General features: G+C 49.8%; 1 protein-coding gene across 2 annotated transcripts in view; it reads right to left on the bottom strand.

Moving 5' to 3' along the window:
• Positions 1-16,048, bottom strand: part of LOC132593963 (sialic acid-binding Ig-like lectin 13) — a 25,071-nt gene continuing 9,023 nt past the window's right edge. The window contains exons 2-6 of one of the 2 annotated variants that reach the window (XM_060289262.2): positions 4,561-4,725; positions 3,679-4,342; positions 1,175-1,271; positions 717-830; positions 1-404 (exon numbers count right to left, since the gene is read on the bottom strand). In XM_060289262.2, the coding sequence (XP_060145245.2) occupies positions 368-404; positions 717-830; positions 1,175-1,271; positions 3,679-3,703 (273 nt within the window). In that variant the 5' untranslated portion in view covers positions 3,704-4,342; positions 4,561-4,725 and the 3' untranslated portion in view covers positions 1-367. Of the gene's footprint in view, positions 405-716; positions 831-1,174; positions 1,272-3,429; positions 3,567-3,678; positions 4,343-4,560; positions 4,726-16,048 lie in introns of those variants that run through there. The other variant, XR_011376987.1, reaches the window with a different exon arrangement.

The following is a 16,048-nucleotide window of genomic DNA, read 5'->3' on the forward strand; positions in this document are numbered from 1 at the left end:
ACACACACGCGGGGACATTTAAGCCTGAGCCTGAGGATATTCTCAGGACTTGGAGAGGCAGGAATGGGGAGGGAAGGATGTTTCAGGGGAGGGACTGCACATACAAAGTCTCAGAGTCACAGAGGTCAGGCCAGGCTGGGTGTGGAGACGTGGGGAGATGCAGGGAGAGGAGGGATGTGGGTGGAGAGTCCAGCAGGGCAGAGCCCGCCAGGGCTGCAACTCCAGCCAGTGGTGTGTGCACCTTGGTCTCTGGCCGTGGAGAGGAAACACAGCTGTCCCTGCTGTGCAGCAAGAGGATGGTAACGGTCTCTGCGAACAGTGCGGAGGCTGTGTTTCCCAGGGAGATGGAGGCAGGAGGTGGGTGGGCTCAGAGACCCAGGGAAGAGAGGAGGCTGCTGGAACGACTGGGGTCAAGATGGGAAGGAGACGGGCATCAGGACGAGCTGTGCTTAGGAGGAAGGATGGACAGCACTTAGTGATTATTGGCTCCTGGAGAAGAGGAGCGGGGATGAAAGGGGGCAAACCCCGTCCTTCCTTCTGGCCTTAGAGATGGGGGCCACCTTGTCATCAGTGTGACAGGGAACCCAGCAGAGAAGTGGGTTTGGGGAGGAAGATGGCAGCTCCACTTTGGGTACGCTGAGTGGAGCAATCCTGGGGGCCATTCTGGGGCAGGTGTGCAGTGGGATGTTGGGTGGTAGGATGCCGACATCACTCACCCAGAGGGGTAACCTGGAATGGCGCTTGCAATAGACGCGCCCCCTGCCGGCCTGGCGTTTGCATCTGACACGCCCCCTGCAGGCCTGGCTGCCTTCCTCCTGCGGGACGTCACTCTGAGCCAGAGAAGAGACCAGGCTCTGGTCAGATCGGGTGCCGCGGGCCGCAGACTCACCCTGTTCCTTGTTCAGGGGCGGGGGCGTGACTGAGGTGGGAGAGGGCAGGTCTGGCCCCACAGACACTCTAGAGCACAGCGGCTACCCTCAACCCTGACACTGGGCGGGGAGGAGCCCCTGCCCCAGGGGACTCCTCACCGCCCCCAAGCCCCGCCCCCCACTCCCCCTTCCCGTCAGCTTCCGCCGGCCCCGCCCCCGCCCCCTCCAGCGCTGGTTCCAGGGTGCAGCCACCTGCGCCCTGCCCTCCCCACCCATCCCCTCTCCCCTCTCCCAGGGGTGCTCACAGGAGGGCGATGAGGACCAAGAAGAGTAGCGGGATCTTGACAGCCGCTTCCCAGATGGCCGTCAGAATCACCTGTGGTGCGACGCGCCCCGACTGCCCTGCAGGAAAGTGGGACCAGGATGGAATCATCTGCTCAATCCTGTGTCCTTCCGCTCCCAGGAGGACTCTGGACGTTGGTCTTACAGGCTTTCCTCATCCACTGGATGCCGAGCCCCGTGTGCCCGGGGTATCAGCCCACCCCATGCCCTTACCTTCCAGCAGCTGAACAGAAAACAAAAATGCCTAAGTTGGACTTCATGAAAATGAAAAATTCGGCTCATCAGTGGACTGAGAAAGTGAAAAACCCACCCCTTTAATGGGAGAAAATATTTGCAAACCATAGATTCGATATGTGTGTGATATCCAGCCTATATAAAAGCTATATCAAAAACAATACAAGGGCTTCGCTGGTGGCGCCGTGGTTGAGAGTGCGCCTGCCGATGCAGGGGACGCGGGTTCGTGCCCCGGTCCGGGAGGATCCCACGTGCCGCGGAGCAGCTGGGCCCGTGAGCCATGGACGCTGGGCCTGCGTATCCGGAGGCTGTGCTCAGCAACGGGAGAGGCCGCAGCAGTGAGAGGCCTGCGTACCACAAAAAAAAAAGGAAAAACAAACAAACAAACAAAAAACAATTCAAGAACAAAAAGGCAAACAGTGCAATTTTTCCAAACGGCCAAAGGAATAAAAAAATTCTCCAAATAACCAATACGTTCATGAATAAAATGAACGATGTCATTACTCGCTCCATAAATGTAAATCAAAACATGATGAGATATTCCTTCACACCCGCTAGCAGGCTCGAATTTTTTTTTAAGGAAAATAATGTCGACAAGGATCTGGAGGAATTGGAACCCTCATACTTTGCTGGTGGGAATGTAAAATGGTGCTGCCAGTGTGGAAAACATCTGGCAATTCCTCAGAAATTTAATATTAGAAACTAACATTTGACCCAGAAATTTCAGTTCTAGGTACATGCCCGAGAAAACTGAAATCAATGATCCAAAAATAAATAAATAAATAAGAATAAAAAGGAAAAGTATAGCAACGTTCATAGCAGCATTGTAAGAGTCAAAAAGTGGAAACAACCCAAACGTCCATCCACTGCTAACTGGATGGAGACAAGCTGGCGCATCCGCGCAATGGAATGTTATTCAGACAAAAAGGAACTGATACTGATACACGCTCTACGGTTGATGCTTGAGAACGTTTAGTGAGAGAAGCCGGACAGAAAAGGCCACTGTTTTGTAACATTCCACGTGTATGAAGTATCCACTATAGGCAGATCCAGAGACATGGAGAGCAGATCAGTGGTTGCCAGGGGCAGGGGAGGGGAGTGTGGGGAGTGACTACTTCATGGGTACCAGGCTTCTCTTTGGGGTGATGAAAACATCAGATGGATGGAATTAGGTAGTGGTGATGTTTGTACAACATCGTGAAAGTTCTCAAAGCCAACTATTGTACGTTTTAAACTGGCTAAAATGGTGAATATTATTTTACCTGATTTTTCCTCAATAAAAAATAATGCATTTAGGGACTTTGCTGATGGTGCAGTGGCTAAGAATCTGCCTGCCAATGCAGGGGACACAGGTTTGAGCCCTGCTCTGGGAAGATCCCACATGTCGCAGAGCAACTAAGCCCGTGTGCTACAACTACTGAGCCTGCGCTCTAGAGCCCACGCACCACAGCTACCGTAGCCCGGGCGCCTAGAGCCCATGCTCCACAACAAGAGAAGCCACCACAGTGAGAAGCCTGTGCACCGCAACGAAGAGTAACCCCACTCGTAACAGCTAGAGAAAGCCCACGTGCAGCAATGAAGACCAAATGCAGCCAAAAATAAATTTAAAAGAAAAAAACCTTCTCTGAAAGCCACTGGGGAGGGGAGTTCAGGTCGTTTGAGTACGAGCTACTCATTCTCCCTGCTTGGTGCCCTGCAATAAATGCTGTACTCTCCTTCACCACATCTTGGTATCAGTAGATTGGCTTTGCTATGCAGACCCAAGCTTGGTTTGGTAACAGAGTGTTGGTGGTTCTGTGTGGGTGTCTGGGGCATAACAGATGAATAAGGGTCTTAGATAACTGTTGGAAGCAGTTCATCCATTCATTCATTCACTCCTTCATTCATTCACTCAACAAACACAGAGTGAGCGTTCTGGTCTGTGATGAGTCTGGAGGCAAAGAGGAGACACAGCCAACTCTATTCATGTCCTGATGCTCCCCGCCCCGGGGCGACACAGACAAATCTACAAGCGTCTGGTGGAGACCCTGAAGGTGGAAACACAGGCTGGGGCAGCAGGATTGCAGGCTTCGTCAGCAGGTTGCTTTGGACACAAGTGATCAACTGGACATGGCCCGGACTCTGAGGGGACAAGAAGAAAGGTTCTCAGCTCTTGGACCCTGCTGTGGGCCCAGGGTCAATGAAGAGGCCAGATCGCCAAGAGGGTAGATCAGGGGAGGGGGGCTCTTCTCACCTCTTCCCTCATCCTCGCTGCTCATGGGACACCTGGCATTTCACAGTGCCCTCAGCTGGCCTTCAGGTCTTGCTTTATTTCTCACCTCCCTTCGTCCTGGGCTGACACTCTGTCATCCTGCCACTCCTGCTGGAGGCCACACCTGCGCTCACAATTGACCCCCGGTTCCCGCGAGAGGATGTGATGGGCTCGTTTGAATAATCCCACCGCTGATTGGGAACTTGTCTTAGTCAGCTCAGCTTCTGTCACAAAATGCCAACCAGGTGACTTGAACAAACACATTTATTTCTCACGGTTCTGGAAGCTGGCAAGTCCGAGATCGCAGTGTCAACAAATTTGGTTCCTAGTGAGAACTCCCTTCTTAGCTTACAGATAACTGCCTTCCTGCTGTGTCTTCACAAGGTCTTTCCTCATAGCATGCATGTGGCAGGGAGTGTGGCGGGGAGAGAGAGATTGCTCTTTCTCTGCCTCTTCTTATAAGGCCATCAATCTTATGCATTTATTGAATCTCAATGATCTTGGAAAAGCACTCTCTGAATAAGTCAATGCTGGGGAGTTAAGGCTTCAACATATGAATCTGCAGGGGACAACATCCAGTCTGTAGCATTCAGGTTCCATGGGGTCCCCACATTCCGTCTTGTCCTCTTCATAGGAAATTCCATACCTGTCACATGCAAAGAAAGCAAGCCACATTAGTAATTATGTTCTGCCTCTCCTCTCTCCACTGGAAAGAAGTATGTCCCATTCGCCATCATCCTGGTTTCCGTGATGCTGAAAGCACAGCTATGTTTCCCAGGGTCCCCCAAGGAGTTGGAATCACCCCCTGAATCCCAACCTGCAGTATTTAGTCCAGGTGTGTTGTGGCCACAGGTACATCCTTACCAGGCTTGTCCCTCTTCTGGAACCAGTAGCCACAGGCAGGTGTGGATTCATTCCAGCCATCCCGAGGGTAGGAGATGGCGCAGGACACAGGGATGCACAAGCCCTCCTGTATCATCAAGGACTTATTCACTTCCAGCTGGAAATCCAGATGCTCAGCCTGAGGCCCTGGGGGTGAAAGGCTTGACCTCAGCCCCCATCCTACTTACTCATTCCCAGATGGTAGGGGCAGCTCCAGCTCTGGAATGGGAAGGGCCAAGCCCTTTTCTGGCGTCTATGTTCCCTCTTTCAAGGAACCAAGAGCGCTAAGACCAAGAGGAAGTCCTGAAAACAAGTGTGTGGGGGGGGAGGGGGAGAGAGGGAGGGGCAGGGCGAGAGAGAGAGAGAGAGAGAGAGAGAGAGAGAGAGAGAGAGAGAGAGAGAGAGAGAGAGAGAGAGAGATTGTGTGTGTTTGCAGAAGAGGAGTCTTAGACCTGCTCTCATCAGACCTAGGCTGTCTTGGGAGATGGTCCTCACTTACTCATTTTTCAGAGAGACACTGCAGTCCAGAGAGGGCAACGGACAACCCAAGATACTTGGAAAGGCAAGATCTGCTCCCCCGTCTCCTGGCTGCCTCTCCACGTCCTGTCCTTTGGAACCTGCTTTGCATACCAGGGACCCAGGCACTCCCGGGCAGGCATCAGAGAGTCACTACTTTTCATCATGCTGGCATATTATTCCTGCTGGGGATTAGTTCTGGAGTGGCCCGAGTTGGCTTTAAAGGCAGAAGAGTGTGGAAGAACCCCAAGTGAGCTGAGGGAGGAAGATTTTCACTCCTTCGTGTAATTAGCAATACAGAGTGAACACTTTCAGTGCACCAGGGGCTGGGACTAAGACCTGGCCTCACCGCTCACTGTTTAGTGGGGTGGGTCGTAGGCAATTCCAGCATTTCAGTGATAGGAGCTGGAACAGGGGAAGAGCAGAGCCCTCGCTCTTCTAGGTTTTCCCCTGAATCACCACACACCTGATCCCAACATCTGTTTGTTTTAAAAGGTGGGGGTGGGGTGTCATTACTACCATCCGGTGGCCACAACCTGAACTTCTGCTTCTGTAATTTCCCACGTGAAGAGGTGGTCCAAACAGCAGCTCACTACAGGTTTCTATGAAAGAATGCTTGAGTACATGGATGAAGGCTGTTCCTCTCCGCCTAATTCAAAGTGCAAAGCTGCTCTGGAACTTGCGTCCCACATCAATCTTTTTCTTAACGGAGGTTTTTGCTCTGGGCAGCACCTCCTTTACTCAAGGTTAACACGTACGACTGTTTCTCTTGCTTTTCACATGCTCTGAGCACCTTGTACGCGTGTGCCCGGAGATGCCTGATTCACACAGGCTACTGTTTATTCTGTGGTGGGAAGAGCAAATTGTGTCTGGTATGAAGGCAGGACATAGGTTTGTATCAGTGTGCAGTAAGGTTCTGTTACAAAATTTCCTGTGTAGCGGCCACGAAAAGCCCTCCTCTCTCTCTGCAGAGGTTCCTGGAATGCTACTTTTTACCAACCTCCCATCTAGTGCAGAGAAGCCAGAACAGAATCTACTGTGAAACCGCAGTTCACCAAACGAGGATGAGGGAGGGCATTCTTGCCTGTTTGAGACCACCCTCCTTTGGGAATTTTCAGAGGCAGAAATCAGGTTGTGGCCATCAGATGGCAGTAACAATTCCTCAACTTCTAGTCTTAATTAAACCCAACAGCTATTGGAATCAGGTGACAGGTTATCTGAGACCTGTATGATTAGCCAGATGCAGTCCAGTTATGGTTGAAGCATGTTAGAGTGAGCATTTAGTGTCAATTAGTTACTGTTCTAAGTTATTTACCTACAGCAGATCCTCTGAGCCTTAGGAAAACCTGCCGAGGTCAGTAGTACTGATCCACTTACCAGTGATGAGGTTCAGAGATGTCAACACATTTTCTTTCTTCTTTTGTTTTAAACTGCGTATTGAGATATAATTTATATATAAATTTATATATCATATAATTATATATGATATCATTTATATATGATATAATTTATAAACATGGGACACATTTAATGTATACAATTTGATGAGTTCGGACATATGCATTTACCTGTGAAACAATGACCACAACCAAAATAAGAGAAATACTCATCACCTCCCAGAGTTTACCTGTGCACAGTACCGGTAACTACAGGCGCTACGTTGTACAGCAGATCTCTAGAACTCATTCATCTTGCATAACTGAAACTTTATATCCCCATTTCCTCTCCCTCAAACCCCTGACAACCACCACTCCATTCTCTGCTTCTCTGAATTTGCCTATTTTCGATACTTCCTAGAAGTGGAATCAGGAAGCATTTGTCTTTCTGTGACTGACTTATTCCACTTAGCATAATGCCTTACAAGAAATGCTTGAGAGAGTTCTTCGAGTTGAAACGAAAGGATGGTAAAGAACGACATGAAAGCATATGGGAGCATAAAACTCACTGGTAAAGGCAGATAAAGAGAGAAATACAGAATACTGTAACAGGGCAATGGTGGTGTGTAAATCACTTTGAATTTGAGTCTGAAAGTAAAAGACACAATTATTAAGGATAACTGTAGTATCCACTATTTGTTAATGGATACATAAGATCAGAAGATATAAGTTGCCACACGAAGAACGTGAAGTGTTGGGGGTGAAATTGTAGCGTTTGGTTATGGGATTAAAGTTAAACTGTTGTCAACTTATAATAGACTATTACCACATGGTGATAGTTCATGACCCCGCTTTCTAGAGAGCAGATCCAGCTCTTGCTTGGAGACAAGATTTGAATCTCATCTTCCTGTCTGTAGAGCAGGGGTGCCCAACCCCCGGGCTGTGGACCGTACGGTCCTCGGCCTGTTAGGAGCTGGGCCGCACAGCAGGAGGTGAGTGGAGGGCGAGCGAGTGAGCCAAGCTGCATCTGCTGCGTCCCACTGCTCCCCATTTCTCGCATTACCGCCTGAACCATCCCCCCTCCCTGCGCCTGTCCATGGAAAAATTACCTTCCACGAAACCGGTCCCTGGTGCCAAAAAGGTTAGGAACCGCTGCTCTAGAGCATCTGGGTTTTTTTTTGTTTTTTTGTTTTTTAAATTGAAGTATAGGTGACTTACCATGTTGTGCTAGTTTCAGGTGTACAACAAAGAGATTCAGATTTATATATTCTTTTCCTTTATAGATTATTACAAAATACTGAGTAGAGTTCCCTGTGCTATACTGTAGGTCCTTGTTGGTTATCTATTTTATATATAGTAGTGTGTATATGTTAATCTCAGACCCCCAATTAATCCCTCTCTCCTCCACCCCCACCCTTTTCCCTTTGGTGAACATAAGTGTGTTTTCTGTGTTTGTGGGTCTGTTTCTGTTTTTAACAGTATACTCCAAATCCCCAACCTGCCCCCCACCCCACAAAAATATATATAGTGAGGGATAAAATGTGGATTGGAGTTAAGTATTGAGTCGTCCACCAGGTCTGGGGCTCCTGTCTCATATGTCTCTGCCTCCTGAGTCCCCTTTATTTTTTTTTATTCAGGACATAGTTTGACCTGGCTTTAGATGTGGCTGGATTTCAGGGTGCATATGATGGAAGGGCCTCTCTCTCTCCTCGCTTTTTTGGTGTTGTTGTTGATTTGATTCAGCCTGGTTTTTGCTCTCAGATTCATACAGGTAGGAGCTGTGATGCCCACTTTGCAAATGAAGACACTGATGCCTGCAGAGGTTAGGTAAGTTTCCTTTAGAAACTGGAGTCTGGGCACATCTCACTGCCTCATGAGGTCCTGACCCTTGCAGCTGCGCATCTAGCTCAACGTTCCCTGGGGAACGTTGGTAGCGCGCCCTCTGCTGCTCATCCAGGGAATTACCGGGATCACTGCACAGGTTTCCACTGCCCTGATCATCTTTTTTTTTTTTTTTTTTTTTGGCAGCGCTGTGCTTAGTTCCCCCGCCGGGGATTGAACCCACCACAGCAGTGAAAGCACTGAGTCCTAACCACTGGACCTCCAGGGAATACCCCAACTTTTTCAATCCATATTTTTTCACTATCAACTTCTTCCTGATGCCTAGTTCCCACCCTATCACTCTGGGGCTAATCTATCTCAAGATTTATAGTCTCACTACATAGGTACGATAAATAGAAAATAATAATATTATTATTACTGTTATTATTAACAGTGCTATTGGTTTTTTAAAAAATTTTATTTATTTATTTATTTTTGGCTGCGTTGTGTCTTCGTTGCTGCGCGCGGGCTTTCTCTAGTTGTGGCGAGCAGGGGCTACTCTTCATTGCGGTGTGCGGGCTTCTCATTGCGGTGGCTTCTCTTGTTGCTCTAGGCACGCGGGCTCAGTAGTTGTAGCTCGCGGGCTCTAGAGCGCAGGCTCAGTAGTTGTGACGCACGGGCTCAGTTGTTCCGCGGCATGTGGGTATCTTCTGGGACCAGGGCTCAAACCCGTGTCCCCTGCATTGGCAGGCAGATTCTTAACCACTGTGCCACCAGGGAAGCCCCGCTACTGTTAATCTTAAACTTATTACTATTTTCCCATTCCACTCCCTTCTTCTCTGGAAGCTGACAGGGGACCCTGCCACTTACCCTCTCTATCCAATGCTTACTGTACCCCCATGAGGATGTAGACCAAGAACGGGATTGCCGCGTTTCACAACTCCATGGCTCCCCCTGGTGGTCGGATGCACTTGGGGTGATGGGGTTTGCCCAGGCAGGTCCACAAGGATGGGGGCTGGGGGTTATTAGGTCTCCACCTTGTTTAGAGTTCCACAAAGATTCCAGGTTAATATTCCTTGTGCTCTCCAGGCCTGATACATAGGTGGGAGTGGAAGCTTATTAACGTCCGTGCTGGCTGCACCAGGCAGGACTTTGCCGTGGGTGGGGCTGTGACGTTTTGCTCTTCCGATAAGAAAGAACAAAGCTGCTCCCCTGGCTGCCCCCTGCTCCCAGGTGAGCACTGGGGCTGGCTAAGGGGAGCTATACCTGGTATTAGCATGTGTTTCCGGAGGGAATCAATCCCGCAACATCGGTCAGACTTCTCTGATTCCGGATGTTCAGGGGCTGATGATGTAGGAAACCTCACGCTCCTGACTAGGGGTCAGACAAGTTGCTCCAAGTGATAGGGAATCCAGGATGGAATGGGCCAGGGCCAGCTCCGGCATCTGCTTGAAGGCAGGAGAGTGAGTCTCTGGAGGCTGGGAGGTGTTGCAAGCCTGCAATCACCTCCCGAGGGTCTCACTGCATTAAACTCTCAGGTTCGTGCGATGAACCGGAACTGGACTCTGAATGAAACCGGTTCTATCTATCTTGGACCAGTCATCGCTGATCACGTACAGTCTGAATAAAAGGGAGGGACATTTCTCTGCAATAACTTGGCACAAAACTCTATCTGATGGGGCAGCTCCATGTCGGATGTCGCCAAAGAGGTCCGGTCAGAAGCTCTCTGTGAGAGAGGTTGCTGGTCTCCTCCTATTATCCCCCACTTCTCTTTAGTAATAAAGACCCCCCTCCCACCCACCCCCACAATGGACACTTGTTCTTTCCCGCCCCTTTTGTATGTAACATTCAAGATGACCCAGGGGCAGAATTCTGATAGCATCACAACGTGTGGGAGTTTGGTGAAACTCAACGTGAATCAAGGTAAGTGTGTTCCAGCAGGATAGGTGTTAGCTCTTCTCTAAATGTTTGATAGAATTCGCCTGTGAAGCCATCTGGTGGCATGGATATATATACACTAGCAAAGGTAAGGTAGATAGCTAGTGGGAAGCAGCCGCATAGCACAGGGAGATCAGCTCGGTGCTTTGTGACCACCTAGAGGGGTGGGATAGGGAGGGTGGGAGGGAGGGAGACGCAAGAGGGAAGAGATACGGGGACATATGTATATGTATAACTGATTCACTTTGTTATAAAGCAGAAACTAACACACCATTGTAAAGCAATTATACTCCAATAAAGATGTTAAAAACATAACTAATGTAGAAGAAAATAAAAAGGTAAGCGTGTTCTAAGACTGAGAAAGTGGGGGGTGGCGGTGGTGACAATGCCCCCCAGAAAGGCTATGCTTTTCATCCAAATCAGAACTTGCTTTGGACGCAGAAAGAAGGCAATGACATTGTAAGAGACACAAAAGACTGAAGAATTCGATTACATCCTTTCTTATCACATTAGTTCCCTGCATTAGCCAACAGCTTATACGGAAAATGATGCCCTAGGAGGAAATGGAAGGATAGGGCCCCAGAGTTCTTTCTCCTTCTCATCCTTCCTTACCCATCAGGAATCTGAGGGCAGAGCACGTGGGCAGAATGTGCCTGTATCAGGAAGTGAAATAGAAACACTGAGGTAACAGGGAATGTTATGAACCTACTGTTTTCCCCCAACTAAATTCGTATGTTGAAGTCCTAACCCCCCAGCCAGGACCTTTAGAGACATAATTAAATAAAAATGAGGTCATCAGGGTGGGTCCTAGTCCAATCTGCCTGGTGCCCATATAAGAAGAGGAGATGAGGGCACTGACACACCAAGAGGCAAGACCCTATGAAGACAGCAAGAAGACCGCCACGCACAAGTGAAGGAGAGACGGTGCCTCAGAAGGCACCAACCCTGCAGACACCTTGATCTTAGACTTCTAGCCTCCAGAACCGTGAGGAAATAAAGGTCTGTTGTTTAAACCACCCGGTCCGTGGTACTATGTTACGGCAGGCTGAGAAGACTAACACAAAACCTTATTGTATAATGAGTGCAGATTTCCAGTTTCGGAAGATGAAAAAGGTTTGGAGAGTGATGGTGGTGACGGTTGCATGACGATGTGAATGTACTCAAAGCCACGGCACTGTGTACTACTTAAAAATGGGTAAAAGAGTCCATTTTATGCTCTGTATATTTTGCCACACACACACAAATTTGAATTAGTGCAGTGCGGTGTTTCCACTATTCTGTTAAGAACAAAATACATACACCTGTACCACCGACAAATTAGAAATCGTGCAAACTCCAGGATTTCATAGATGAGTTAAATGTTCTTGTATTCAAAACTGGCATTGCACAATAGAAAGACGAATGGTAAACTAATGCTAATAGTTTAAATTTTAATTTTTCCTAGAGCGACATTAAATAGAAAATATAAATCGCCATGACGAGTCAAGAGAAGCACAGCAGGGGTTTCCCTGGTGGTGCAGTGGTTGAGAGTCTGCCTGCCGATGCAGGGGACGCGGGTTCGTGCCCCGTTCTGGGAGCATCCCACGTGCCGCGGAGCGGCTGGGCCCGTGAGCCGAGGCCGTTGAGCCTGCACGTCCGGAGCCTGTGCTCCGCAACGGGAGAGGCTGCAACAGTGAGAGGCCCGCGTACCGCAAAAAAGAAAAAAGAAAAGAAAAGAAAAAAAAGAAAAGATGGTTAGAGGTGCGGTCCTGAGAGAAGCCTCAGGCTTGGGTCCAGCTACTCCTTCTGAGCCCCCACCTGCCTTACCCCGACCCCCATCTCAGGAGTGTCTCATCCCAGCCCTACCCAGGGACCTCTAAGGCCTTCCCCTGTGACCGCTCCTGGATCCTCTTCATTATCCATCATATACAAGGAGACCAGGTTACACGTGTAATTCTATTTCATTTTTCCTCTCTCTATCCTAAAAAAAGTATTTTACATCGTCCCTCCTCCTGTCATCGCTGATGTCCAGGGAGCAGTTGGTCTGGGGGTCCCCAAGGAGGAGGATTCAGCTCCGAGTTTCCTCCTGTAGTTTATGATTTGGATTGTTTGTGGCCACTGGAGCCTCCCAGTCTGTATCTTGGAACCAGTAGCCATGAACTGGGGTAGAGTCAGTCTAGCATCTCCTGGGATAGTAGAAGGAGCAGGGCACATGGACACACAGGCCCTCCTGCACCGTCACCAGCCCCTGCACTTGCAGCATGTAATCCTTCCTGGACTCCCTCTGGCCCTCGGCCCCCTCCGTCTACCAGAACAGGGCCACCAGCAGCAGCAGAAGCATGTCTGGGGTTGACAGTGCCAGGGTCCCCCAGGGAAAGTCTGTTTCTCAGGGTTCGTCTTTCAGGAACTACACGTTGCAAGATTTAGCGGAGCCCCAGCAGGAAAATGTGGGTGAGGTCAGAACATTGAGCCTCCTCAGAGGAGGAACTTCACAGCCAGAGACTGTTGGCACCAGGAGAGCCCTTCGAGATCAACCACGCACCACCCCACGTCCACTCCTGGAGACACTGGACCAGGGAAGGTGAGAGACTTGCCCAAATCCACACCCCATGCTGGGCCTGAGCTCCATTTCCTGCCTCCCTGTCAATGCCCTTCCCCTCAGGGGTCATTTTCTGCAAAGTGAAAGTTGGTCCCTTCTGGCCAGACCCCTTGAGTCGCAGGGTGTAATTTGTGGAGGTCGGTCCAGCCAGGGTGGGACGTAGGGACATGGGAGGTGGAGGGGACCTCTCCCAGTGTCCATGTGATGGGCATCCCCTCTCTGCTCCTGACGTCACACACCAGGCCTAGACGCTGTCCCTTGAGTCACCGTCCAGTGGGGAGACAATAGATGTCCTGGCACCTGGAGCTGTGATGGGGGATGCACAGGTGTGTAGGGTGTCGCTGTCCCAACAGGGTTGGAAGTTGAGTGTCAGGAGGACTGAGTAGAGGGGAATCTCGGGCAGTGGAGTTGAGGATTCTGTGTATTAACACACATGGAAGACTTGGAGGGGAGGTGGGCTTTCAGGATGCCTAGGAAACAGAGCATGGTTCTCCGTACGGATTTCGAAAGGGATGGAAACTAGCCCATGTGTTGTGGCTGTCCAGGTGCCAGGATTATTTCTTCACTGCTGGTGTGTCTCATGACCACACTTCTCTGTGTTACTCCAGAGTGTGGTGGGGGTCTGTCAGCCTCTGGGGCTTTGCCCGCGCAGGTTCTGCCCCCAGAAGTACAGGTGTGCAGGAGACCTGGAGCGACGAACACCAGCCTGGCAGTCGCCCACCCTCGGGGATGGTAAGGATTTCATGAGAGGAAAGACATGCACCGAACTGACAGAAGATTATTTTTAACTGTGTGGCTGGGGGCTGGGAGGAAGTGGTTGGAGGCATGGCAAGCGGTGACTCCTCAGAGCCATGCTGGGTTTTTTTGAAATATTATTGGGGAAAGATATAAGACAACTTACCGATTCAACACAAAACGAACAGCCTCCAAGAAACAGAACACTGCCAGACCCCCAGGATCTCTCTCTTGTTTCTCCTCCCCATTCCCACACTTCACTCCTTCAATAAGCCCCTAGCCTCACTTTAATGCTATTTGGTTCCTTGCTTTTCTCTGTAGTTTTAACATCCGAGCATGCTGCCTTCAGTACTATGGCTTTGCACTTGTTTTTCTTAAGACCTGGTATAAAGAGAGAGAACTGCCATCTGTTTTCTTCCATTCAGCTTCATGAATCTGCCCGTCCTATATCATCCCCTTCCTGGAACCATTACCCATAACACGGGGTAGCGTCGGTGCTGGGATAATTGAGAAGGGAAGGTGCGGGGTCTAAGCACGCAGGGCACACGCACACCATCACCAACTCCTGCATTTTCAGCTGGTATCTCATCCTGCAGTCCCATCCCCCTCCTCGTCCTGGCCAACTCACTCTCTCCTAGCAGGGGTAGTTACAGCATCTCTGTGCTCAGAGGCGCGGGGCTATGCCCAAACTATTTCCCATGGTCCTCAATTTGCAAAGAAAAGCAGAATAATTGGAGGAGAGACACAGGGAAGCCACAGAGGATCTAACAGTGTGCGAAAGAGGAACTTATGACCACAGGACATCAGAGCTAGGAGGACTTTTAGCCCCAGTTATTCAATTCGCAGAAGAAGACACTGAGGTTCAGGGTGGGCAAGTGGATTGTCCAAATCACACAGGAGCCCTGTCTCATGCACCATGGACTGCACAGGGACACACTTCATCAATCTTTGCCCAGGGTTCATTGGCTGGGTGATAAGAAGTGTATGTTAATATGAGAAGGAAGAATTGTCTACTCTTACAATGAGGCGAGGGAAGACATTTCAGTCACTCATCCACCATCCACACTGTGCCTTTAGGTTTCTAGTAAAGATTCAGCTCTTGCTCTTGAGGAAAGCAGCATCTGATTGGGGGGACAGGTTATGTGACAATTTCAGTGCCATAGGGAAAATGCCTGTGATGGGAGAAACAAAGGCAGGTGATGGGTGGGGCTCTTGTTCTTCTGGACTAGAAGGTGAATTCTCAGAGAGGAATAGGCCAGGAAGACATAGTAGGGACTTTCAGGCACTCACAGGGTATGTGAATTCTGCAGGTGGTCCTGGACTCTCAGGTACTATGTTCTCCATCCCACTTACTCTCCCACTGTGCTGGGGATCCTTCACCAGCAACCAAGTTCTGTGCTCTGTTCGTGACCACCCCCACCTCTGCCCCAGCAGGGGTCGGGCCTCTGCCCAAGACTTGCTCCTAGGGATCCCGGGGATCCCTGGGAAAGGGCGATGCCGCTGTCCGTGGTGCTGATTCAGAGTCGAGTGCTGACTCAGGATGTCTGCAGCTCTGGGGCAGAGGAGGGGGAGCTGATCACAAAGAACAGGGACCCTAGGTCTGTATTCAGGAGGGTCAATATGTCAGATGTGCTGGAAAGGGTCCAGGTCTGCCTGCGAGGAAGCGCTCAGGGGAAAGGAAGACCTCTGTTTCTCCTCCTTGACCTTCTGGCAACCCTCAGGAATGTCCTATGGACATTCAATAACATAGGCTGTCGACACCGGTCCAAGCTCAGGGAAGGTGAAAGTTTTGTGCTACCCTTTTACAGATATGGTCCCATTTCATTTTCTGAACACCCCTGACAGAAAGGGGTAATCCCCCCAACAGAGAGAGGGTGCAGCTGCCAGACGGATGAGTAGCTGTAGGTACTAGTCTCCAAAGACCACTCCAAACAATCCTACCCCTGCCTTATGCAAACATGGTCATCCTTTCATTACATAATGGAATTTATTATGTCTTCCTCTCGAATCTGGATTGGGCCCGTGACTGCTTTTCCCAATAAAATGTGGAGGACAAAACGTCCTGAGATTTGTATGACTCAGATATTAAGAAGGCCTGGCAGCTTCTGCTCCTGCCTCATGGATCCCTGGGTATCTGTGCAAGCAGTCCAGGGGACTCTGATGGAAAGAGATGCTACACAGGGAAACCCTGAGGGGTTAGACCTTCAGCCCCAGCCCCAGCCACAGTTTCAACATGACTGCCTGAAAGAGCTCAAGGCAAAACTAGAAGTGAAACTGCCCACCTGGTCTCTGGCCAATTCATAGCACCATGAGATAGCATTAAATGATTGTTGGGGCCATTGAGTTTTAGGGTGGTTTGCTGTGCAGCAATACATAACCGAACTAGCAGCCCACACGAATTATAGCTAATAGGGGAAGAGGGAAATTGGAGGCTTACTCACCACCAATTTTCTCACGTACTGTATGTAAGTACGTAGGTAGGTACGTATGTATTTATTTATTTGCT

This window comes from Globicephala melas, chromosome 19 (assembly GCF_963455315.2).
Source record: "Globicephala melas chromosome 19, mGloMel1.2, whole genome shotgun sequence".
Taxonomy (NCBI): Eukaryota; Metazoa; Chordata; class Mammalia; order Artiodactyla; family Delphinidae; genus Globicephala; species Globicephala melas.